General features: G+C 51.5%; 11 protein-coding genes across 11 annotated transcripts; 4 read left to right on the top strand and 7 right to left on the bottom strand.

Moving 5' to 3' along the window:
• Positions 1-7: 7 nt before the first annotated feature.
• On the bottom strand, positions 8-1,642 carry IAQ61_006662 (uncharacterized protein; the record flags this gene model as incomplete). The annotated part of the gene is made up of 5 exons (XM_003845508.2): positions 8-294; positions 348-410; positions 461-599; positions 652-1,077; positions 1,131-1,642. The coding sequence occupies 4 exons, from the start codon at positions 1,640-1,642 to the stop codon at positions 369-371; spliced, it is 1,119 nt and encodes a 372-aa protein (XP_003845556.1). The 3' UTR covers positions 8-294; positions 348-368.
• A 963-nt stretch (positions 1,643-2,605) lies between these two features.
• IAQ61_006663 (uncharacterized protein) lies at positions 2,606-3,892 on the top strand (the record flags this gene model as incomplete). The annotated part of the gene is made up of 1 exon (XM_003845509.1): positions 2,606-3,892. One exon carries the CDS (start codon positions 2,606-2,608, stop codon positions 3,890-3,892), a length of 1,287 nt encoding a protein of 428 aa, XP_003845557.1.
• A 58-nt stretch (positions 3,893-3,950) lies between these two features.
• On the bottom strand, positions 3,951-5,730 carry IAQ61_006664 (uncharacterized protein; the record flags this gene model as incomplete). Its single annotated transcript, XM_003845510.1, has 4 exons — positions 3,951-4,291; positions 4,347-4,766; positions 4,820-5,536; positions 5,589-5,730. 4 exons carry the CDS (start codon positions 5,728-5,730, stop codon positions 3,951-3,953), a joined length of 1,620 nt encoding a protein of 539 aa, XP_003845558.1.
• Positions 5,731-7,585: 1,855 nt separating this feature from the next.
• IAQ61_006665 (uncharacterized protein) lies at positions 7,586-9,205 on the bottom strand (the record flags this gene model as incomplete). Its single annotated transcript, XM_003845511.1, has 1 exon — positions 7,586-9,205. One exon carries the CDS (start codon positions 9,203-9,205, stop codon positions 7,586-7,588), a length of 1,620 nt encoding a protein of 539 aa, XP_003845559.1.
• Positions 9,206-10,385: 1,180 nt separating this feature from the next.
• On the bottom strand, positions 10,386-12,752 carry IAQ61_006666 (uncharacterized protein; the record flags this gene model as incomplete). Its single annotated transcript, XM_003845512.2, has 4 exons — positions 12,708-12,752; positions 11,992-12,647; positions 11,776-11,938; positions 10,386-11,724 (listed from the first exon to the last, which is right to left on the bottom strand). Exons 2-4 carry the CDS (start codon positions 12,176-12,178, stop codon positions 10,386-10,388), a joined length of 1,689 nt encoding a protein of 562 aa, XP_003845560.1. The 5' UTR covers positions 12,179-12,647; positions 12,708-12,752.
• A 1,078-nt stretch (positions 12,753-13,830) lies between these two features.
• Positions 13,831-15,720, bottom strand: IAQ61_006667 (uncharacterized protein; the record flags this gene model as incomplete). The annotated part of the gene is made up of 5 exons (XM_066097263.1): positions 13,831-14,584; positions 14,645-14,973; positions 15,032-15,398; positions 15,590-15,618; positions 15,718-15,720. 5 exons carry the CDS (start codon positions 15,718-15,720, stop codon positions 13,831-13,833), a joined length of 1,482 nt encoding a protein of 493 aa, XP_065952740.1.
• Positions 15,721-16,009: 289 nt separating this feature from the next.
• IAQ61_006668 (uncharacterized protein) lies at positions 16,010-16,654 on the bottom strand (the record flags this gene model as incomplete). The annotated part of the gene is made up of 2 exons (XM_003845514.1): positions 16,010-16,013; positions 16,065-16,654. The coding sequence occupies 2 exons, from the start codon at positions 16,652-16,654 to the stop codon at positions 16,010-16,012; spliced, it is 594 nt and encodes a 197-aa protein (XP_003845562.1).
• Positions 16,655-17,992: 1,338 nt separating this feature from the next.
• On the top strand, positions 17,993-20,643 carry IAQ61_006669 (uncharacterized protein; the record flags this gene model as incomplete). The annotated part of the gene is made up of 3 exons (XM_003845515.2): positions 17,993-18,695; positions 18,765-19,490; positions 19,544-20,643. Exons 1-3 carry the CDS (start codon positions 18,062-18,064, stop codon positions 20,641-20,643), a joined length of 2,460 nt encoding a protein of 819 aa, XP_003845563.1. The 5' UTR covers positions 17,993-18,061.
• Positions 20,644-21,020: 377 nt separating this feature from the next.
• Positions 21,021-21,586, bottom strand: IAQ61_006670 (uncharacterized protein; the record flags this gene model as incomplete). Its single annotated transcript, XM_066097264.1, has 2 exons — positions 21,021-21,261; positions 21,327-21,586. 2 exons carry the CDS (start codon positions 21,584-21,586, stop codon positions 21,021-21,023), a joined length of 501 nt encoding a protein of 166 aa, XP_065952741.1.
• Positions 21,587-21,813: 227 nt separating this feature from the next.
• On the top strand, positions 21,814-22,041 carry IAQ61_006671 (uncharacterized protein; the record flags this gene model as incomplete). The annotated part of the gene is made up of 1 exon (XM_066097265.1): positions 21,814-22,041. One exon carries the CDS (start codon positions 21,814-21,816, stop codon positions 22,039-22,041), a length of 228 nt encoding a protein of 75 aa, XP_065952742.1.
• Positions 22,042-22,696: 655 nt separating this feature from the next.
• Positions 22,697-24,575, top strand: IAQ61_006672 (uncharacterized protein; the record flags this gene model as incomplete). Its single annotated transcript, XM_066097266.1, has 6 exons — positions 22,697-22,889; positions 22,953-23,067; positions 23,161-23,807; positions 23,864-24,250; positions 24,320-24,491; positions 24,539-24,575. 6 exons carry the CDS (start codon positions 22,697-22,699, stop codon positions 24,573-24,575), a joined length of 1,551 nt encoding a protein of 516 aa, XP_065952743.1.
• Between the last annotated feature and the right edge of the window lie 475 nt (positions 24,576-25,050).

Raw genomic sequence — 25,050 nt, forward strand, 5'->3', positions numbered from 1 at the left:
GCTGAGGCTGAAATGTGGAGCTTATGTAAGATCTTGAGGCAATCAAGTCGGGCCTTGCATTCCGACATGTCGATTCAAGCCACTTCCGACGCGTTAGTTTCTCTCTGCACATTCTCCCTTTTGTACACACTGCTCAGCCCTGGGGCCGTTTTTCTTCAATTAAGAAAGGCGCAATGGATTATCAGCCCGTCTGGGTTGCCTATAGAGCGCTGTGCTTTGCCCCACCCATCCCATGATCAAAACACAACTAGCCATCCTATATCCGTCCCTGTTTGAACCGGCTTGCGCCCCATCCTATTACCCTTGTATTAAAAGTCTAATCACCGTCTGTCGTTTTCTGCGCTTACAATACATTTGTTCGCACCTCCTCAAGTGCAAGTATAGGCCCCATCCACTCTCAAATCAGCTCCCTGCGGAGTGTTAGCGGGCTCCGAGACGGTGGTATAAAGTGTTTGCTTACCGTCACATAGGAACTGGCGTCACTGGAAAGAAACGTCACAGCGCCCATCAAGTCCTCAGGTCGACCCATCTTGCCGACTGGGATCAACGAAGTCCATTGCTTCTGGAGCTCTGGGTTGTCATCAAGAATCTTCTTGGTCCTAAAGGGGCGTTAGAGCCAAAAGGTTATGAAATGGCACGATGTACACTTACAATGCTGTAAGCATGTATCCAGGCGAGATGCAGTTCACACGGATGCCTGCATGTGCCCACTCGACTGCCAAACTCGACGCCAAGTGACGGACCGCGGCTTTGGCGGCGTTGTAAGGAGCCTGCGGCTGCGGAACGTTGACAATGGCGCCAGACATGCTGCCAATCATGACAATGCTTCCTGGTACCTTCCTCTCCATCAAGTGTTTAGCTACCGCAACTGCGTATAGATAGGTGCCGTCCACATTGACCCCCCAAAGCTTCTGCATGCGGTCGTGCGGGTACGAGATGGCGTCGTAGTTTTCAGTGAAGCCAGCCGAGGTGACGAGGTTGTCCACTTTGCCGTGGGTCTTCACAATTTCTGCGAAAGACTGGTTCACCGAAGTCGGGCTGGAGACATCGCAGAAATGCGCAGTAATCTTGGGAAGCCTGTTCCTCGTATTAGTGACTGAAGTGTGAAATCGGCATCTTGGTGGTCTGACTTGGTCAATCCAGGATTCTCCTTCTTGACGAGATCGAGAAGTCCCTTTGCAGATCGCGCAGCTTCGTCACGGTTCATGTCGACAATGGCGACATCAGCGCCTGATGTGACCAGTGCTTGGGCCATGACCAACCCAAGACCTCGCGCGCCTCCTGTTACAATGGCAACCTTGCCCTCCATGGAGAATGATGCGAGAGTGCGCTTGAAGTGCTCTCCTCCCTTTCCCACCACAGGGTTGGATGGCGGCAGATCCTTTTCTTCTGGGTACTCTACTTTGATATCTTGATTTGTTCGTGCATACTGCCCTTCGTGATCGCCACTCTGGCCCGGTTCTCCCGCTGTTGTTGCATAGTTGACATCGTCATCATCGGGGCTTTTCTCGAACCGTCTGGGGGAGGATGTGAATCGCCTGAGGGAAGAAAGAGCAGGCTGGGCAGGTCGAGGGGCTACACGTGGAGCTTGGGCTCTGGCTGCCGCACGAGCAACTTGACGGATTGTCTGTGATTTGAACATGATCAAAAAGAAGAATAACGACAAAAGTCAATTGAAGTCGAGATGGAGCCTGGATCGAATTCTCAGGCCACCGCAGGTGTCTTCGAGAAGAAAGAACGAGAAGCTGGAAACGCTCAGGATGTGTGGTGAGTCGAGTCGCAATGAGCAAGCCTGCTTGGTTGGGCTGGCGGAGGTACTTCGAAGCGATCGGGTCGCCAAGGGTCGGCTCTCGCAAAGTCTGTGAAAGTCGGTCAAGGGCACAGGGAAGGATTGGAGTGGAGAAATCTCACGATGATTTTGCCCATGCCAGAAATCAACGATCGCTTCTCTCAACAGCTCAGCTTCCGCGACAACCCCACCCGAAGATCGGTCCCACACCATGACGTCGCTTAATGCAGGGAGAGCTCCGTCAAGCTCGAATCGTCTCTGCAGGGCGAAGGGCGAAGGCCTGTCCTCCACCCACGTATCCTCTTTTATTCAACGCCATCGCAGTTGCTGCTCCACCACCCAAGAGTGCTGTGGAGAAAAAGATTGTGGCATGGTTGCCAAAGCCAGCGTAGGGCCACACCGTTGCCAGCACACGCGTTTTCGAGCCGCGATTGTGCCCCGATTACGCGAGAGGGTGTGATTGGGTTCACGACATAGGGTAGATGCCTACACCGCAGGCGCCCTCCTTCTAGACGGTGAGTAAAATACCGGAGGATGCGTGCAGCATTCGGGGTGGTTTCAACTATACGGTGAGCAGACATGTCAACTCCCTACCATGTACCATTCACACTACGCTTGCATCATGCGTTAAGCTGTGCTTGTATGTGGGAATACCTATCTAGAGTAGTATTTCCAGTCTCCCAACTTCCTATTGCTGGTTCCAACGCGACTTCCATTTGCTACCTAGTCCCAATGCCGATCCTGCGCGCGACTCCATCCTGACGATGACACTCACACAACAGCAGCCGATCCTAGCACAACACAAGTACAACCAACATGTTCCAACTCTACCTCGTCACCTTCAACTGCGCGCGAGAACTTGTCGATCCGCAGTCACTTGCTCCTTGCTTCTTCGATGCCTTGCCGAAAGAAGCACCCGTGCCAGATCTCATCGCCATATCGCTGCAGGAAATCGCACCCATCGCCTATTCTTTTCTCGGAGGCTCCTACCTCAAACCATACTTTGATCGGCTCACCACCGTCGTTCAGCTCGCAGCAAATCTCCGAAGTCATGGGGAGCTCGTGCATGTCGCGACACGCAGTCTGGGCATGACTGGCCTCATGATCTTTGCGACTGCCAAATTCGCACAAAGGATCAAGCATATCCAGTCCGCAGGTGCGGGCGTTGGTTTCTCCAACATGGGCAACAAAGGCGCGGTTGCCATGCGTTTGGGCATATCCTGCCCAGGCTCACAGACGACGCTCGAGCTAACGTTCAGTGCGGCTCATCTTGCCCCCATGGAGAGCAACATAGAAGCCAGGAACAAAGACTGGGAGATTCTTGTCCGAAACCTCGTATTTATCAACGGTGATGATTCCCCATACAGCTTCGCCAGAGAGGAGAAAGTTTGTGATGCCCCAGAGGAATTGCCCGCAGATCACAATGGCCTCTTCACCACTGGAAATCATGTCTTCTTCTACGGTGATTTGAATTATCGAACACATGATTCGCCGCCAGACGAGGAAGCTTACAAACTCTTTCCTCAGCGAACAGCCTCAGAATCTTCAGAGGCGCACTTCTCACATCTATTGAAGCATGATCAACTCACTCGAGAAAAGGCAGCTAAGCGGACATTGCATTACTTTGAAGAGCTTCCCATCAACTTCCCACCAACATACAAATATGCCATGTCCAAGGGACAGAACTTGAGCGTCCCAAAGCGCACACTTGCGGTCGACGATGAAGACTGGCAATGGTCTAAGCACAGATATCCTTCCTGGTGCGATCGTATTCTTTATCTACCATCCCACTCTTCTTCTGGATTGGAACCACAGATATACACTGCTCTTCCAGTTCAGCCGACCTCTGATCATCGGCCTGTAGCGCTGTCGTTACGAGTTGACGACAAACCACTCGCAGCATACGAAAGCGATGCTCCTTGGCAGCCTCCTTTTCCCATCAATCCACAATGGAAAGATCGCCGGGACGCCGCTCGTCGATGGGAGATCATAGTAGGTGTCTTGTCATATCTGACCTTGACTGGCAAGGGCAACGCCATACTAGTCACGCTTTTAGGTGCTCTTGCTGGCAGCCTCTGGTTGGCAGGTCGCTTCGCCAGATAACAGCTATCAACGATTTATTCCATGTCCCAAGTAACGACTACTTTCTCATCGTTTCAGGCTATGTTAGCTGCCGCCATTGTTGCCACACCCAGCTTATCGAGGATTTGGTAGGCCAGCACCCCGTAGCATCGACCTCTTCAAGGAATTCTACTATTTTCTGCCAATCACAATCATCACTCAATATCACAGCAAATCTGTGTATGGCGCGAACCGCCACTGATGTTGTTGATACAGCATATGCGTCACATCGAGCGCTTGCAATCATCTCTTTCAGCCCTTTCAAAATCTCATATCGAACGTTTAGTACGGGATTGGATACAAAGATGCCGCCATAGTTTCCAGCGGGAACATGCGTAACGAGCGCCATGTGACAAATCTGCAAATACACATTGGCAGCAGCTATGTGAGTTAGCGATCGTATCATTATCTGCAAAATCTGCTAAGCACGGCTTACCATGGCACGGACCCGATATCCACAATCCAGGGCTGTCTCTTGGATTCTCGGGATTGCGATCATGTGAGAGTGCATTGAAGCTTTTTGGACTGGTCGATTCCCACTCGTGCACCAAAGCTCTTAGCTCATGCCATTCGCTTACTGAGCACGTCTTTTTTCCTATCCACTGTAAGATGCGTGCGGTCAGCCAAATTATACGATTCTCCCAACAAGCATTATCAGACTGCGATGTCGGTATATCGAGAATATCTTCGCTGTAATCGATGTGCAAGCTTGGCCGGTTCAGGAGCGCATGATCAATGTCAAATCGAACGTGCATCATCAAGCAGGCTTGTACCAGAGGATTTGACATATCGAACAGCCAGCCTCCAGGTCCTTGAAACAATTCGTAGGTAGAAAGGTGCATCTGCTCTTGAGTGCCTGCTAAACTAAGTCAGCTTTGTAACCTCAGCTGCGTCTTCTGAGCAACTTACCTTGGAATTCTTCAAATGCTCTAAGTAGCATTGCCGCAAAAAGTGTCGCATCGTCTTCAATCCTGCCTTTTTCTGCCAGATGAGGTATGAGATGCTGCAACAAACGCTCATGGTAGAAATATGGGTTCGCTGGAAAGTTGATATGGAAGCGTTGGATATGTTGCGCAGAGTACATGAGGATGGCATTAAGCAACATAGAGTTTTGCATCGCCAATGCCGGAACCACTTGCCTGAATATTCTGTTCGAGCTCGTTGAGTCCCACCATCTGGCTGCTTCGTCTACCCAGAAGCGGAGGAGACGGCCTTCGATGGGATCTGCAAGTGGCCATGCCAAAGGATGTTCAATCTTTATGGAATCGCATACGAGCTGAGATGGCAGTTCGTCTTGCCACGATGAGGGCACGATATCATCGAGGCTAGAAACTGATTCTGGCCCGGAATTTTTGTAAGGAAACCCGTTTACTACGATACGACTTGGCCAATAGACATCGGGACCTGTGGGTGTCGAATCTTCTATTCCGTCATCAAAATAATCTCCTGTTGCCCGGAGATTGTCACCCTGTATGGACCGCAATCGTAGGGCAGAATCACGTCTTATACGTGTGCTTCTGGAGCGGTTTACACGCCGTGTAGTAGTCTTGCGACCTCCAACGAAGATTGGACTGTCGACACCCTCACCACCACTGCCATTCTGAATGGGATCATTCACAAAATCAACTGAAAGGTCAGCACCCACACCATTTGATTTGAACACATCGGTGATATATACCTTTCCCTGGAGTCTGGACCCAGGTTTGCTCACTGCCAAAGAAATAATCGTACTTCTTGATATCTTCCCTAGTTGCTTGGCTCTCCAGATTTGGGTATACACCATGTCGGAACCGAACCCTGAAACTCGACTTCTTGGCCATGGGTTTCTGATACCGAAACTGATATATGACTTAGTGCCAAGTCCCATAAGAACGTGCTGTTAAGTTGGAACGAAGTAGCGAGCATGCAAACCGTCTTGGGTAAGTCCTGGAAGATTGGGCCCCGCAAAGATGACTTGATAAACTCGCCCCGCTCGAAGCATATGTATCCCGCAACCACAGCGACCGCAAACGCCGCAGGGTCCTCGCTTCAGCGTCGACATTTCACTAGTCCTCGACGAAGGGCGCAACAGATGGGAAGAGCGAGATTACTCAGCCTAACAGCGGTATGCACTATTCACCGTCGACAGTGCGATTTGCACGCGCATGTTGATGCCTAGGTGTAAGCGAACCATATATATGGGTTCCAGTCAGTCTTGTCCAGTTACCATGGTATACGACGCATTTCTCCGTGGATCAGGGCATGAGGCGTACCGACAGGTCGACTAGCAATACACCGATCATCATGTGGACGATAAGCCTACATACATCATACCAATATCAATGCTCTGCCTCCAATCGGTCACCCGCAACAAACGGCGCGCAACAGAATCCACCATCCCATAACTTTATGGGGTGAGCTAGGGCTGGCAGTGCTGAGTGTCCATATAGGAATACATTTCCTGCAGCGTTGAGTAAGCAGCTACTACACTTGAAGTCAGTTTAAATAATTATTGAATCACAAACTATCCCCGAGTCAGCGATTCAACACCGCGCACGGGGAGGATGATGAGGCGTTACACAACATATATCAGCTGTATCGGCAGAAGTTCCGTCCCATTCAGCAATCTTAATTTCTTCCTGTCGGCTGCCGGACGACGTCATGCCGCACGTGCCGCTAGACACTGACGATGCCGCTGCCGCTTTCTCCCTCAAGCATGCCGAATAATCAAGGTTACATCTCGGTCAGCGAGCGTGCACGAACATGCCCAGTGAGATGATCACCTCTCATTGGGTCCAGCCACGGCGTCGTTGACTAAAATCCATATGTGGACATATATAATCTACACACCAAGCATCATCTTCCTCAGGAGTACTTCGGAGATGTGTGTGTGAACGCATTGTACATGACGCCGTGGAACGTCGCTTTGAACACTCGGCCGAAGAGGATGAGATGATTGTTCATGCATCAGCTCGGAGTTAAGGGGTGTTTATATCCACCAATCAAATTGGGAGCATGTGTTGCTGTGCTGAAGCTTACTCTCTATCGTATAAGCTTTTGGAGCGTGTTGTGTGTAGAGTAGAGGATCTCTCGCATGTATACTACGAGGAGCGATTTGGGTCGTCTCCTTGGAGTGGGTGAAATTCAATGAAGCGTTGGGGTTGGGGTGTTGATTTTTGGTGGCTGTAGTGAGTGTGGGAGGAGATGGTATGGCGGTTGCATAAATGGGAACGGTGTTGCGCGTTGGGTTTAAGTTGATGCTTGCAGTGCCTAGTGTGGCTGGGCATGTGTACAGCTAAGTAATTTACGAAGAAACACATTGTGAGTCATGAGAGGCGATGTTCATGTTGTAGCGGATCCAGCAAATTCCACACAACCAACACTTGTTATAACATGGAGATTCACAACTCTGCTCCGCCAGCTTAGATTGGTGACATTATGGTTTCCAACGCATAATCTTGAGCCATGTGCTTGGGAGATGCGAATGCTCAACTACATGTACGATTCTTCCAGCTGATCAATGAGGTGTATGGAGTATTGAGGCAAATATTGGCTAGCAATGGTGCTAACGAAAAGCAGGTGACTCACTCAAACGATGAAAATATCCCTGACGAAGCTACACAAAATCCCTAGAATAGCCGATCCTTCGACTGACTTTGCTCTGATAACAACCACCTCGCACGTCCCATACCATCCCTACTCCTTAAACGGCGTGAATCTCTCCAACACAGCCTCCGCCTCCTTGAGCTCCTTGAACAAGACCTCTCTATGCGCCTCACTCCTGATCCTAATCTCACACCGAAACTTCTGCGGCCGGATATTAAAGCCCTCTGTGTACGCAAAAGTATCATACACCACGCCCTCGACAGGCGCGATATCAAATGCCCACAGGATCTTGGATAGAGCAGCGAACAGGGAATTCTCGGCAAGATTTGCACCGGGGCAGATTCTTCGTCCCCAGCCGAATGACGAGTGGCCTGCCTTTGCCGGGTGCGGTTTGCCTGTGAGCGGCGATGGGGCTTTGGCCCGCTCGGCGAGCGCAGAGTCGAGGAAGCGCGTGGGGTCGAAGTGGTGCGGATTGGGATAGTATTCTTCGTTCAGATTGATGGCCCAAGAGTTGCCAAGTACGGTGGTGCCGGCGGGGATGTAGTAGCCTTCGTAGTGGTCGTCCTCGGTGGAGGCGTGCGGTGTGCCGCCTAGGACGGCGACGGGGCGCCAGCGCAGGACTTCTTTGGTGAGAGCGCGGATGAAGGGGAGATTGGCTTCATTGTCGAATGTGGGGGTTCGGTTTGGGCCGATGACCTTGTCCAGCTCGGCGTGGGCGGCGTGGAGAACCGAGGGGTGGGTGACGAGGGCGAGGAAGGCGGTGCATAGGGTCGAGGCTGTGGTATCAGAGCCCGCGCCGAAGAGAGAGGCGGGTATGTAGGAGAAGTCACGGTCGGAGAGTGGGATGTGTTCTTTATCGCGTAACTCGAGGAGGAGTTTACAGAGAGAGTCGGGAATGGTGTCGCCACGGCTCTTCGCTTCAGCCATGTCCGAGCGAACGAGGTCAACGAGACCCATATTCGTCGCTGCTTCTTCGCGCCCGTGGGCTTTGATCTCTGCCTTCCATGGTGCGAGCAGGTCCGGTATGTACTTGAGCACCGGAAACGACTCCACCAAGTACCTACCCGGGACATTGAGTGACGAAGCATAGTGCATAAACTTGAAGCGCTGGTGAATAATCTGCGCGTTCAGCGAGTCGATGCGGTGCCCATACGCCACGCAAAACACAATGCTAGACGTGAAGCGCTCGAGCAACTTCTCCCAATCTGCAGGGCTTTCCAGGAGCTGGTAGCATAGCCTCGTCGCTTCTGCGTTCTGCACGGGCTTGTATAATCGCAGTGCCTTTGGCGTGAGCGCCTGATGTAGGAGTTTCCGCCTTACGCTCCACACCTTGCCATACGGTTGCACTAGTATGCTCGCTCCATCCCACAATATCTCGCCCATGGCCACCATGCGCGGTCTCGACGAGTACTTTGTACTCCGCTTCTCCATCAACTCCACCGCCACATTCGGATCTGAAATCACGACCGTAGGCCGCCGCCCGATCCACACCGTGAAGATGGGGCCGTAGACCTTGGCCCACTTTTCGAATTGTATCCACGGTTTCGACTTGGGTAGGTCGAATCGGTTGCCTATGAAGGGCAGCGGCGTGGGCCCTGGAGGCATGCGTGACCATATCCAGACATCGTGCAGCAGTGTCGCGAGAGGAATGACAAGGAGTAATGACAGCCACACCAAGGCAGGAATTTGCGTCAGACTCTCTAGAGCCATGCTTGTTGGATTTGCAAATGCTGTGCCCGCACACAAAAAGGTAAGAAAGAGAGTTGGAGTCGCGACATGTAGAATAGCAATAGGAAGGGGATCAAGACCTTACCAAAGCCCTGTTATTTCCAGCCGTACGATACGATACCCTCTTTTTCAACGTCACGCTCGGCAGTTTTGAAGCTCGGCAGTTGTTATGCCTCGCTGTTGATATTCCGTGCTGGCTAAGGGAGGAGAAGTGCACCGTTGCGTTCCCTCTTCACGCGTTGTCCTCGTACACCTTGAAACCTTCCACACATGACCCAAATAACGCGACTCCCACTCCTATATGGCCTTGACATCCATGAAGCAAACGAGGATTGGAGTGTTATCAAAGCACGTCGACAGGCTTTCAAGCATCATCCATTTCCTTGAGGCTGGGCGATGACAAGCGGGGTAGCGTAGATCCAGGCCCCCCCCAACTTGGCGGAAACCTTCTTCCCCCCTGCACACAAACCGCCTACTCCTTCAAAAGATAGCCGTGCGAAGGCAAGCAAGCATTCAACCCGAATCCCATTGATTGGGTCTTTTTCTTGCATGTGGGGATTGGCCCGGCCGATGCCGCGGTTTCAGAGTTCCGTAGAATTTGGCGTGTTCCCGAGGCCTTGATTTTGTGTGGCGGTTGAGGTTGTCGGAATTTGGGATTCCGAGCGGGGGTGCGTTCCGAACAGTTAGCCGGTGTCTCTTAGCGTAAATCAATCCGACGTCCGACAAGTTATGAGACACTGCGATCTGGCATTGTCAATTGAAAAGACTTGGGCCATTGGGTGATGGGATATTCTGGAATGCATCGATTCATAGATTTGAGATTCAGGAGGCGAAAAGAGAGGTCATGTCTGAAGAACAAGTGTATGAGCGCTCACTACCGGTACGCAGAAAAAAAACTCAAGTATAGGGGGTGGTGTTAAAGGCCGTGATGGAACCGGCTTCACGATGGGCACTTTTCATTCACCGGACACATCTCAAGTAAGTACAAGGAACTGACTGATCAATCGATTACAATACAATTGGTTTCGGTAAAATTGATCGCCAGATTTTGCGGCATATGTGTGAACAGACTGCGCGTCGAGACAGGGTCATATCACAACTTTTGTACAGTCCCATCTATTGACACGCACCAAGACATATCCTCTTTCCTCCACACAAACTTTTACAAGCCACCCATGCGATCCCCAAGAGGTCTGCTTCTCAAACGCGCGCCAGGTTGAGTCGAGCTAGCAGTATGATTTTGAATCCCAGTAACAAACGGCTCGGTGCTACTGAAATCCTTAATACGGCCCAGAAGAATCTCCAACATACGGAAGGAGACACCTGGAGTTTCACCAGGCAACATATGGCCCGCAAGCCGGGCAGTATAAAACGTGAGACCGCGTTCTTTTGTCCACACGCCCTGGGTGCCATGGCCAGCAGGGGAGCCCCTGTTGTAGTCTGAGTGGTAGGGCGCGTACAGCTCGGTGCTTGGATATTTGGAGAACCCCTGGGCGCCGTTCCACGTCATGTTTTGGAGGGCGAAGAGGGTTCCGTTTACGGAGAGGAGGAAGTCAAGTTCGCCGGAGCCGATGATGGTGTTGTTTGTGTACTCGATGACGCGCTGGAGGACGCCGCTGTTGGCGGGGGGAGGCGAGGCGTCTACTGCATTGCTGGTGGCGTTGCCGTTGCCGAAGACGTTGATTGTTGCGCAGAGTTGCCAGTTTGAGTTGACGTCGGCGTGGAGGGCGCGCTTGACATCTGTTCGGTTGAAGTAGTTTACGGCACCGGGCGGGTCGTAGTCTCCCTCATTGGCTTGGCCGAGCACGGAGCTGGGCTTAGGGCAGGTGTCGGTGATGTGGTAGATGTTGAAGCAAGGGTTGACTTCCTGAAGGGCGTTCACGAATGTGGAGTACATGTCGCAAGTGGAATTTTCCGTTTTGAATGGGCTCTCCAGAACGGGGAATGGACCCTTTGGTGGAGGGAACTTGAAGTACGTGTCCCAGTATTCTGCGTATCCACACTCTTTCTGCTGCTGAGCCGCGTCTGCCATGACGGTGGGGTTGAGGTACAAAATCTTCTGCCAGAACTCAACGTATGGATAGAGCACAACCGCCTGTTCAACGGTCTCATCGCCAACAGTAGGGTTATTGATTGAGATACCCCCCAAGTTGAAGTACTTTTTGTCATTCGCCGAGATGAAGCTGTCGGCGATGTAGGGAACATAGTAGCCAGCATATGACTCGCCCGTAATGTACGTCTTCCAGTTGTGAGTGGCAAAGGTGTCCACAAAGTTCTTATAGAATCCGCGGAACTGGTTAGCAAGCCCTACTTCGTCGGTGATGCTCGGGGTTCCCTCAGAGTAGCCAACGCCCACAGGTTGCTCAACCCAAAGTACGTTTGTCAAATTGTTCCAGCTGTAAGTGTTCTGCGTAGGGCGGAGCGTGCCGTCCTTCCATGAAATTGGGCCGTTCTCCGTCAAGAACCCACTCAAAGAGCTGCAACCTGGACCGCCATTGAGCCTATGTTTGTTAGATCTGTCTTGAAGCATTTTGAAGCCAGACAGTACGCACCATATCACGATCTCTTGGGGCGTATCGGACAAAGCAGCGGGGAAGAACCAAAAGAAAAGCTTGCGAGTTTCCGCTGGATCGTCGGAAATAGGCAGTAAACCAGCGTAAGACTCGCCAACGTCGAAGGAGACTTCTGGGATGCCAGTACCATTGACAGAGAAAGCTATGGCCTTGTTAGTCCGATTAAAGGGGGATTCAAGAAGGAAGGCAGCCCACCTTCAGTTTTGTTGGTCAAAAAGCTCAATGCTCTCTTCTGGATTTCCGGGTGTTCAAAGGGCTTGTTCGCGGCACGCTTCTCGACGACGGGCGTGACCCTGTCGAAATCATAGCGCCTGAAGCGCGAGTTTCCTGCAAGGGCAGTCGAAGCACAGAGCAGCGATGCAAACACGCTAAAGGCCTTCATTGTCGCAATTCACGCTGGTGAAGTTGCAGCTGGTGAAAGCGATTTGAGTGAGGGCTGAGCAGCTCTTACGTTGACAATGCAAAGGAGCAGAGCATCTCCTACATTGACAGTGCAAAGGAGCAGAGCATCTACCAGAGTACAGTATGTACCCCGTATTCACCATCTTGCGTGTACTATGATATTACCACCGACATGCAGCCTGGCGCACAAACATTGTATAAATCTGCAACCAGAAGGCCCGCCAACATCCTTGCTTTCTTCGGCCAATTTTTGATGACGGGATGGAGCTGCGGAATGATACAGGGAGATCGAGCTTGATAGCCGACCGGCAAGGGAAGTACTCATTGTCCTCGCCACAATAGACTGATCGTTCTCGCCCTTACTGGGGTAAGCTACCTTGACCGCCTAGCAAATTAGTACTTGGCGCTGTGTATCTTACGTGAAAAAATATATAAGTAAGCAGAAAAACCTAAGGTTAGGGTTAGTATAGAGCAAGGATATAGAGCATAAAAAACGTGCTCTGTCTTACTTTATAAGATATATTACATTCACTGCAAAGCCAGTAATCTCTAGCTATACCTAGATAGGAAGGGCGAGGACGATTAGTCTATTGTGGCGAGGACAATGAGTACTTCCCGTTGTAATGCCGTCTAGGTACTTGGCGTATTAAATATAGAGCAAGGGTAAAAGTTAGGGCGATTAGGGGTAGGGACAGACTACATAAAGACTCTACATAAAGACTCTACATAAAGACTCGGGAACATGTCAAAAGTTTCATCCCGTGATATCGGTATTATACACGCCAAGTATACGTCAACTGCTGACGTAGGCATAGTGGGCTTGTGACCTGAACATTTACAGTAGCTAAACACAGCATTGGCACCCAGACGAAACAGTTCCCGTCCTGTCATCGTACATAGTAACGCTACGATGCCAACTTCAATGCAAGCCCAGTCCACAGCAAAGAGACATTAGCAAGCTAACCATCGACACCCCAAGCACTCAACACCATCCTCCTCCCATACTCCCATACCCACCCAGTCAGAAAAGCCCCAACAACCAAAGCCCATCCAAAACGCCAGACCACAAATCCACACTCCACCCACCCAGGCCATCAAATCTCCGCCAGCCCCAACACCCTCACACCCTATTTTCTCACATCATCTCCCAACAAGAACAAGTAGATACAGTACACAGTACGGTATACTACCCAATGACACGCGATCCCCATCCCCAGCACCTCTACCCTACGCTTCCCCCACAAAAAGACCATTCATATCACGCCATGGAGAAATGCCCTGGAAAATGGGGAAGTGCCGAACCCGATGATGCGAGAAGATGCACAGGACATTGTGGCCCACAACCCCGCTCCGCGCTTCGCGTCGGTCCGCCGAGTACCCGATACAAGCAAGGACATCGGTCGGAAAAAATATATTGTTCCTGTTGATCTGAATATGAGTGCGCCGTGGTGCTGTCAATGCTGCACTGCGGGTATAATAGTATATATGTATAAATTGTCCAGGGTGAATATCAATGATATCATCCCTTGGAGTCTGAAACCGCACTTACTTGTGACAAAAAAAAGACCCAAGTTCCATGTGCGTAGTAGGTCATCAGTATATAACGTGAAAATAATCCCTACAATCTCGCATCTACAGCATACCCCTTTCCTTTTTCAAAAACGGGAAAACGTGATCGAGGCGTCCCCCCGGATCCGTCTTCGCTAGGGTTGGCGGCGAAGTAGCCACCGGTGCCAGAAGCTTAGACTGTACTTGATCTGGCGGTGACGGGGCTGTGAGATCTGGAGTTGCATTCTCAGCATCCTGATCATTGTTCCTTGCGATTTTCTCATCGACATGGTTATCCAGCCAAGCCTGCTGCTGTTTGCCTAGGCGAAGATTCTCTTCGACTTCGCGGGTCAGTTTTTCCACTTCAGCCTGTAAGATTTCGTCTCTAGTCTTCTTCTCTTGTGTGGGCGGCGCCTCGTCCCGTGCCGTTGTCGCCCAAAGAGCTTCCAGCTCCTCCAGCCATCCCAGCGCGCTCGCCAACCGCTTGACCCCCTCGTCACAATCCTCCAGCAACAGCACGTCGTCGGCCCTGTCGCCCAACCCACCCACTTGCTCCGAGTTGATGAGCAGCCGTGGCGTTTCCGGTCTGCACATTTGCGGGAGCGAGGCAAACGGGTGGACGGACAAGGAGGTGCCCATTATGATGCAGAGGTCGGCTTCGGCAGGAAGACTGCGGTTGTCGAAGAAAGCGGCGGGTAGTTGTTCGCCAAAGAAGACGATTTCAGGCTTGACGAGGCCGTTGCAGGTCGGGTTTTGGCAGCGAGGCACGGTTTTGGACGAGATGGCTTCGTGCATGAGGTCGGCGGGGTAGGGGTATTTGCAGTCTATGCAGCTTTGCCTAGGGAAGAGGATTGTTAGCATTCACTTTGCGTTCTGCCAGTTGGCACGGGAAAAGTACTTTGCAAAACTGCCATGGGCTTCTATAATCCTTTCGTCTGAGACGCCGGCTTCGCGCTCGAGACAGTCGATGTTTTGTGTGAACAGCTTGAGTAGCAGACCCTTCTTCTCCAACAGTGCAATGAACGAGTGTGTGATCGTTGGCCTAAACTTGCCGGGATATAATTCTTGCGCGAGAGTGTAGAAGGGCTCGGGATTCGTGCGGAAGTAGCTAATGTCGAAGACTGCTTCTGCATAGGGTAGGTTCAGTCGTGAGAGGTTTGCGTAGAGGCCTGTGTCTGGAGATCGAAAATCGGGTATACCAGCTGATGTACTGATTCCTGCGCCTGTCTTTCTATTCTTTAGCATACTAATTCTGTGCCCCTCTCCATTATCATCTCAAACATACCATGACGACAATCTTCCTTGCCTTTCCCTCTCTGATGTACTGTGCCAACGCCTCCAACGTGCGCGCCTGCAGCGTCTGTGGCTCTACATTCTCATCCACGACTCTGCTCTCCTCACTGCCCATTTTGCTTCTCTTTCCTCGTCCTTTACCAGGCTTACCGCGCCCCTTTTCTGCGTTGCGCCAGGCCTTGTCTTGTTGCGCCTGTTGGCGATGGGCTTTGTGTTTTCGGCCTATCTTGAAGAAATCGAACAGGTAATCCAGAGTGCGATAGATGGATGAGTGGATGGATAAGGTAAAACGTTGCGGGAGTAGGGGGAAGCGGGGTTCGCTGTGGAAGTCTGTGTGATGCTGTGCTCCTCTGTGATGCCTGAGTGACGCGAAATCAGTAGAAGCGACCCCACGAAAATGACTGCACGTGGCTCGGGGGTCCGATCCATGGCGGGGCGCGTCATGCCAAGACATGCGTAAAGTCGCGTTGACTCCACGCGCCCAAAGACTATGGCCATGGCTGTATTTATTTTGCTGGTGCAAATCATTTTTGAGTCAATATATACATACCATGATATGGACCAGAGACCCTGAATGTACTGAAGAGACTAACTAGATGGAATTGGTATATGTACGTGTAGCAGTGAGACGACTCTCAGAAACTCAATCTTCAGACTTGTCTGGAACCCATTACCTACCATGCTTCCTATGTGACAGACGTGAAGTAACTGTCACGCCTTGGCCATGTTCATGCACTGTCATGCCCTCGTCAAACCTCGCTCATTGCTACCACCCAACGCCAGAAATGATGAACATTACGAGAGATGTACAGAGAAACATAATCATATATCGCTAGGCACGACACAGTAGATGCACATGCGAAAAAACAAGAAGAGAAGGGGTATAGAAAAATAATCTGATCTTGTCGCAGCTCGACCTCATCTGTCGACATGGCAGTCGCGACGGTGCCTGTCGCGCAATAGGGCTCATTCACCTGAACTGACTTAGTGTACATTCCACATAGCATCGCTTGTGATCCACTTACCGATATCTACGGCTCCCCCTCCGCTCGCGATAGTCCTCATGCTCTTCGATGACCTCGACCACATCATCCCCCGGCACCCTGTGCCTCTCCTCGACAATGATGCTCCTTGTCCTCGTCGGCGGCCTCCTCTCATCGACGATAATCTGACTCCTTCCGCTACTCCTTCGTGGACTCCTGCTGACCTCGCGCATCTGGCGACTGCTCCGTGGCCGCGACGTAGTGCCATGTGAGTTGCGTCGTCGCCGGACTACGATTTCCTCCTCACCAGCCATGGCGGTCGCGTTGCCAGATCTGGTGGTACCGTTGGTGATGGAGTAGAGTAGCCAGACGATCAAGAGGAAGCCAGCGACACTGCCGAGCACGATGCCAACAACAGTGCCTGGTGTGGGACCCGAGAGATTGTAGTAGGTCGGTATTATGCCTGGCTGGATGACCATCTGTTGGCGCTTGGCGATTGGTGCTCGTTGTGGCGCATTGGCGGACAAGTCGAGAGCAGGCTGTCGCGAGCGGAGCCTGTGGTCGCGGGAAGCCACCATCTCCTCTATTTGCGCGGCGATCAACGCATCGTAGGGTTCTGGTACGGCGGGCATGGTGAAGTTTGCCGGCTACACGGCAATATCGCCGAGTTGGCGGTTGTGCGACACAAAGACTCGTGGAAACACAATGGTAGGGTAGTTGATGGGCAGTAATGTTGTTGTTTGCGGTCAGGCAGGTTGGCGTCGCTCGGAGGGAACACGAGTTCCTGCCTGTTGTGGATGCGACCGGATGATGCGCGCGCTAGGTGGTAAGTCGTGAGGGTGTTGGGCCTTGATGTGATGGCAACGATGAGTTGCAAAAAAACGATCGGAGGGAGGTGACGATGTGGGTATGGGGCGGGAACGTCAACAGCAACAGGATCGGGCGTGGGGAGATTGGATTAGACAGTCATGCGGGAAAGACTACGATGGCATGATGCAATGTGCAATTGCGCTGGCCGCTGTTTTTGGTGGCTGGGGCCAATTAATGGGGAGGCTGTCCAGCCTCAACACCAAGGTATCCATGACCAGGCATGTACTCCGTGTCCAACTTCGCTAAATTGCTTAGGCATATTCGTTCGTATAGGTACGTGCAGCCAAAGGAAGCTAGTTCCCTGCAACAAGCTTCGCGTCACTTCGAACTGAATGATACTGATGAAGCAGATTTCAGCGACAACAACAATGACATTTGCCGCAGCGGCTCTTGAAAAGTACCGGTACCTGTTTTGCAGCATGCGGCCCAAATCAGGCTTGAATGGCTCGCGTTGGCACTGATTTGCTGTTACACTGCGGACATGTATACGCTTGAGGTACTGCACCAGATCTACTGTATGCACCAAAGAATAAAAAGTCGATTCTCTAGCCTCTTCTCAGAGTAAGGTACCGTAAAAGAATACATGGCGGGATATCGAAGCTACTTGTGTCCCACAGAGCGCCCTCGCAAGCGCACATGCATTGTCACGGGTGCACGTGACTGTGTCACACAGGCGGGTTGTGTCCAGGTGCCGTCGTACCTACAGCAAAATTACCCGGTATGGTATCCGTATAAAACAACGACCATCTCTCGCTGACTCATGCTGCTTACCAAGCACAGCAAGATCAACCTGGCAGCTTTCCCCAAAGTCGACTCAACCCGCATTCTTGACCTTTGCTGTAGCGAGCCACGTCCTGGGGCCTCGGGCATACAGTCAGACAGTGGACTGTAATAAGAAGATTGGCCGTATTAGAGCCGCAGTCTCCAACCACAACAGAGTGTGTCTAGCAAAGCGATGCATTTTCTTTTCCCTCACACCCACTGACAAGGCGTGTTTGACATGCGACCTTTCCCTTATGGGCTAGACCCGTACCAAATTGCCGGACCCTGCAACAGAGCCGCATCCGGGGTTTTAGTATGGCAGCACAACCCCTCATCCCCCATCTCTCCCCGCATTGGCAATTCAATGTCCATGGTGCTTAGCTACCCAGACGCTGATCTCGAGAAACATGAGCAACACAGATGCCATGTCCCAGCACGATTTGGAGTCGCTCCTAGCGCTCCATAACGATGCCTTCGCCACAGATCTTACTCAGCATGCCAATGACTTCAGTGACCTGTCAAACGCGTTGACAGCTACACAAAGCGCACCAGACAATCACAATGATTCGTGGCAATGGGAATCACCGTTCCGAGATCTTTCGAGCCACTCCACGGCAGTCTCATCACCCATGACGCCTGGCACACCCATCACACGACCGAAGCTAGGCAGTCGTTTCTCGAGGGAGGTCATACGCACCTTGAAGAACTGGCTTGCTGTTCATCAACAACATCCATATCCTACTGAAGATGAAATGGCTGCCCTTCAGGAACGGACAGGGTTGAACAAGGCTCAACTGACAAACTGGTTTGCAAATGCCAGACGCAGAGGAAAAGTCCAGGGAATCCGTCCCGCGTCACCGCAAGTGAACATACAATCTAACCCTATAGACATTATCCAAAGACCTGGTACACCTGCTTTCAGACCAGAATCCTGTTATAAAGACCCGCTACAACGCTGGGTTGACTCGCCTCCAGAACATGAACCCGCCACCGCCCATGATATTGCTCGAGCTATGGCATCGAGCTCGAGGAGAGCGTCCCGTAAGTCATTGAAAGCCCCATGAAAACTGTTGCCCTTTGTGCCTTACCACCTGCTGACTTTTCTTGTAGAGGAAAGAGCAGGACTATCGTCTCAGTATACAGATACATGGCAATCGCCCTACGCGAGATCATCGGCCAGCAGCGCTGCAACCTCGCAATCAAGCGGCGAGTTTTCAGCTCATCGATCTTCGGGTTCGCAATCCTCACTCAAAATCCGCCGTCCCCCCCGCAGGAAGCGCGCTAGCCGACGTCGACACATTGAGCAGCACCCTACTCTTGAGCCCCTTATGCCTTACCAGTGTACCTTTTGTACCGAAGTCTTCAAGACCAAGTACGACTGGCAGCGCCATGAAAAGTCGCTTCACTTACCTTTGGAAAAATGGATATGTGCACTCCACGGTCCTCGAGCGCCCAAAAAGGACAGTCCAGAGGCTTGTTGTGTGTTTTGTGGTGAGATTGGGCCAGATGATGCTCATGTGGAAGCCCATCACTATTCAGATTGCCAAGAAAGAAGTATTGAGGAACGTACTTTTCATCGAAAAGATCATCTCGTACAGCATCTCCGCCTGGTGCACGGCGCGAAGTTCGCCCAATGGTCTATGGCACGCTGGATGTTGCCAATGCCCGACATACGGTCTCGATGCGGATTCTGCTCAATTACAATGAGCACATGGGAAGAGCGAACAGACCACCTCGCTGATCACTTCAAAGCAGGCGCTACGATGGCGAATTGGCATGGAGATTGGGGGTTCGACCAAGCAACGACGGACATGGTAGAAAGCGCGATTCCTCCATGTAGGTGAAGAAGCTGTACGGTTATGTTGATAGAGGCTGACAATCCCTGACAGTTTTTGTTGATTACGAGCGGACTACGCTGATTCCAATGAAAGCCAGTGATCCACCGTGGGGATCGCCTCCAAACGCTTATGAGATGCTCAAAGTCGAAATCATCTTCTTTATCCAGAATCACTTCGACAAAACGCAACAACTCCCCACAAACGATGCAATGCAGCATGAAGCATGTCGAATCATCTTCGCCGCCGAAGCCTTCGCTAGTGTACACGTAACGGAGATGGCTCACAGCCCTTCATGGCTCCGTGACCTGGTCATGTCTACGCCAGAACTGGTGCGACAGGCCAAGTTTGGCCCAATCAGGACATCGAGCGAAAGCAGACAATCTCCTCTCAAAATTAACGGCAAGGATCACTTATTCGAGATGTGCCCACTTGAGACTCAGCTCCACGCCTATGTGTTAGGTGAGCAAGTCATGAACGCTCCGATTACCGATAGCCAACTACAAACGGAGGCTTGCGCAATTGTGCGGCGTATGGAGGAAGGGTCTGACACACCGTCGGATATGTTTGCGAACTGGGTGGTTAAAGGCATATACTCAAGTACTGACTGGCTCACTGGATTCAAGCAACGAGCCAGTATGACAAGTCCCTCTCTCACATTTGATTCGATCCAAGAACCACAGCACAGCGTAGCATGGGACTGCAACGTGCAAGTTCCCGATCAAACACCACCTTCCCACCAATCGCCAGCCGAAATAAGTCCCTACGCATCCATATTGGCAGATTCGCCTGACCAGCCCGTTCCCTTTTCCCCCGTCGATGCGGCCAACCCGTCCCCGCTCATACCGTCCAATACACTAGACCTATATGACCGTTGGCGGACGCTCTTACCGGACGATTTAAACTTCTACCGCATCTTCGACAGCGACATGAAGCGTTGGGCGGCCGCGACCATGTCGCCCAAGAATCCAAATTCCCACATTCCTTCGGACGAGGAGATTCAGCACCAGGCGCGCTGGATCATGTACGATGGAGACGACACCTGGAATCAGACGCCTGCGGATTATCAGGCGTGGTTACAGCAGTTCAAGAGGAGTGTGGGTATCATCGATGCGAGTGTTGAGGTTGTGGACCCGAAGGAGCTGAGTAGATGAGGAAGCTTATGACTCGCTTCTCGGAGCGTTTGCAATTGATTGCGACAGTCATTTCTATTTTCTTGTAATTAGGGCGGTACGGATATTCAGCACCCTCCAGAATATGAACCCTTTATGGATCGAGCTGTCCAATCTCTCATAAGAGAAAACTGCCATTGGTTAATTCTGATATCCTGGGGACCCCAGGCTCCACACACCGGAGCAAAGGCGCCCGAAGAGATTCTATATACATATTGCAGGGGCCATAAGGGAATCAGGTTGCGCGCACTTTGTCATGTAGATAACCATGTCCCTCTACCGCGCAACACGAACATTCTGGTTGCCAGGAATATCCCATCACCACATCGTTTAACCTTTCAGCAAATTACATCAGCAACTTATGGCCTCTCGTTAGGGTTTCTCTTGCTGCCATCCACAGGGGCCCAGGTCTCTGAGGCTGGGTCATGTCCAGGCAATAACATGTCCCCGTGACACTGAGCAGTTATCGAGCTCTGACTAACATCTGCAGACTTCCCTCCTGACCTTGCAAACCTTTTCATACACCACCTGTACAACTCGTCCGTATCGTGAATATGGGTCTCGCCGTACCCTACAGCGTTCGAAATTCGGATTCCCGAACTCTGTCCGTTCGGCTCACGGAGACAGACTGAAAATTCGGCTCGTCTTGGCCCCAACAATGGTACCACAGTAGAGTCCTCATTCTGCCACTTGCATCTTGAGGACGCCTCTTAATGACGTCTGAAGAAAAGTTTGTCCGATAATTTTGGCGACTACGCTTGCGGCGGGCCGCTAGTGCTGCAAGGTTGGAGACGGCGACGAGCCACCAGCACATCACGCCAGGTCCCAGGATCACTCGGTTAAGGTCGGCCATCATCGCAACCTCTGTGGATGCAAACGACTCGCTGACTGGCTTTTGTGGAAAAGAGAAGGATTCATCTGTCATCTGTTCTGTAGATATGGTTTCCCCAGGGAGGATCGAGCGGAACACACTCGCTTTGAATGGGCGGGTGAAATTGCAAGGCGACGTTGAGGTCCATCACTTGGTAACAAAGATTTCTGGGCGGATCGCCTTGTACTGTCACCACAAATTCAAACCACCAAGGGCACCTGCGTTACCCACGCTATCGATATGTGGCCAAGAAACAGCAAGGACGACAAGGGCAGACACTAATGGACGATACAATATCTCGTGAGTTTGCTGATGCTGATCACGCGAACTACGCTTGCACAAGCAATACTAGGCAAAACAATCTGCTTCCCGATATGCAAGGAACTGGAGACGACCCACAGCTTCATGCAGGTCGTAGAGCCGCCTTACCGACCCTGCATGCATCCGATCAAGTCTTGTCTGCAATGTCATTGGCCCAGAATTTGCATTTTCCTCCGGGTGCTGGCTAGTAAGACAACGCCATGGAACATGTCGAGGAGGACTTTCCCATATCCCATATTCTACGCAGAACCGCCAATTCAACAAAAGCTCTCTCTGGTCTCATTATGTCCAGATTTGCGATTCTTTCGCAATCACAGGAGAAGGCTCAACCGCCTCATGTTGGAGAGAGCTATGGAGGGGGTCGTACAGACATCTAGCCTGAGCAAGACAACCTCCATCATAATTATCCAGGATCTAGTCTCCTATACTCTGGACGTGAGCAACGCAGGGAAAATCCAAGTCGGCCATTCTTCGGGTTGTTCACATATGCAACGAAGAACCTTTTGCCAGTCGCCGCTATCCACCGATTGCATCATAACCCCAATAGTCAAAGGCTCGTCCGAGCACCTGTCACGACCACTTTTTGTACTAGGCTACGAAGTGGAAAGACAGTGGTGTGGACGCGGATCGTGGAAGCTAACAATAGCACTCCGTTGTTTTCGGCCCTTGCCATGTTCTCCGCATATTGCTACTTAATAAATGCAGACATCTTTCCAGCCCATGTCCTCTTCTCCAAAGCCCTCCCCCAAATATCATCTACTACTACCTTGTTTGTACAGGACAGTGTTACAAACAAACATTTCCTCAGAGCTGTAGATTTACAGTTCTGCACACTTCACCACAATGCGTCTCTTTCGCCAAAACAAAGAACAGGAAGTTGCTGAAAAAGGCACTCCTCAAAGCGCTACTCCAACAGATACACCTACACGAGGCAATTCACATGCTGCCACAGCAGCAGATATAGAGCCCAAGGGTGGAGTGCCTGCCATTGCGGTCATTCTCGGAGCTGTCGCCTCAATAGGCGGTTTTATGTTTGGTATGTAGGCCGAAAAACTTTAACCGCAAACCCAAAAACAACATTCTGACCAAAACACTCTAGGTTATGAATCCGGTCAAATTTCTGGTTTCCTTGCAATGGAGGATTTCATCGACAGATTTGGTGAAAATGGCAAGTTCTCTGCTGTCCGTCAGGGTGCTATCGTTGGTCTTCTTGCGTGAGTTTGCTTCTTACTACCGCTGCTTGTTACGAGCGATCATGGATTACTCAGTGGTCCCATGGTGCCAAAAACTATCTGACACTATAATAGTGTCGGTACACTCTTTGGATGCTTGTGCTCCGCTCCTCTCGCTGATACCTTCGGCCGCCGACTTACGATATCCGGTTCCGCCTTCTTTTACATCATCGGCGTCATCATCGAAATCACGAGTGAAAGGGTATGGGTACAATTCGCCATGGGCAGATTTGCTGCCGGTCTAGGCATAGGCGCCCTATCCACCGTGGTGCCCATGTACCAATCCGAATCGATTCCCAAGCGCGTCCGTGGCGCCGCCGTCAGTTCCTACCAGCTCTTCATCACCCTGGGCATCTGGACAGCCTACATGGTCAACTACGGTACATCGGATCAATACGTCAATAGCGCGCAATGGCGCATCCCTAATGGTCTCAGTGCGCTTTGGGCTATCCTTCTTGGCACTTCGATTTTGCTGCTCCCGGAGTCTCCGCGCTTCGCATACCGCAAGGGCGATGTGGATAGCGCTCGTAGCAATATGGCTCGTCTCAATGGAGTTGATCCGTATAGTCCGTTTATCGATGCTGAGATCCAGGAGATTCAGGAAAAGCTCGAGGCTGAAAATGCAGGGGGAGACCACCCGTGGCATGAGATCTTCACTGGTCCCCGCATGCTATACCGCACTCTGCTCGGCATGGCGTTGCAAGCAGGCCAGCAGCTTACCGGTCAGCATTGCTCCTCTCCTTCCCTGCATTACAAATTAATTAATCATCACCTCCAGGCGCAAACTACTTCTTCTACTACGGCACCACCATCTTCGCCGCCACCGGCCTTGAAAACTCCTACGTCACCTCCATCATCCTCGGCACCGTCAACGTCGTCGCCACCATCGCCGGCCTTTGGATCGTGCAAAACGTTGGGCGTCGCAAGGCCATGATGGCCGGCGCAGCTTGGATGGCCGTCTGCCTATTCATCTACTCCTTCATCGGCCAATACCAACTCGACCACCAAAACCCGCTTAGCACGCCCCAGGCTGGCAACATCATGATCGTCTTCACTTGCCTCTTCATCGCCGCATTCGCGACTACCTGGGGTCCACTCGTTTGGAGTATCGTCGGTGAATTGTATCCCGCGCGTTACCGGGCTACATGCATGGGTTTGGCAACTGGTACGTCTTCTCCACCTTTCCCTATCCCATCCATCTTTGTACTGAAAAACTAATCAAACAACGCTTTAGCATCCAACTGGCTCTTCAACTTCCTCATCTCCTTCTTCTCCACTCTCATCACTAACGAAATCAACTACCTCTACGGCCTCGTGTTTGCAGTCTCCCTCGTTGTCCTCTTCTTCATCGTTTACTTCTTCCTGATTGAGACGAAAGGTCGCTCCCTTGAGGAAATCGATACCATGTATGTTTTGCATGTCAGCCCCATCACTAGTGCAAAATGGGATGCAGCGTCGTTGGGGAGGGATGGCCTCGTGGATACGGATAGGATGCATTTTGGGAGTGGGGGGAGGGGGAAGGTGGGGGTGGGCAGGGAGGGGATGTTGGGGGAGGCTGTGAGGAGTGAGGGGCGGGTTTGATGGGTTGTCGTTAGGGGATATGACGGGGATTGTGTAAGATTTTCTCTTATCTGGATTTATGATCAAGGATACAAGAGATTTTAACATGATATGTGTATGTTCTTTTCCCATGTCTATCCCTTAACTGAGTAAACCACGTCATTGCCCCAGAGAAAATCTTTGTGAATAGCAAACGCCAACAACCACCCCTACTACACCTCAAAAGTATCGTCTTGAACAACATCCATCTGCGGGTTTTGAAACACCGACCTTTTGTGTGCTTCAAGGGTACCGACCTCCTCTGAAATCAGTAATGTACGCCAGTCGGAGACGTGAAGAGGCAAAGTCGCACTGCCTGAGCCAGCTCATGGATACATATGAACTTTGTTGTTAGAGCCTGCGTAT

Source organism: Plenodomus lingam, assembly GCF_022343315.1.
Source record: "Plenodomus lingam strain CAN1 chromosome Unknown contig_26, whole genome shotgun sequence".
In the NCBI taxonomy this organism is placed as follows: Eukaryota; Fungi; Ascomycota; class Dothideomycetes; order Pleosporales; family Leptosphaeriaceae; genus Plenodomus; species Plenodomus lingam.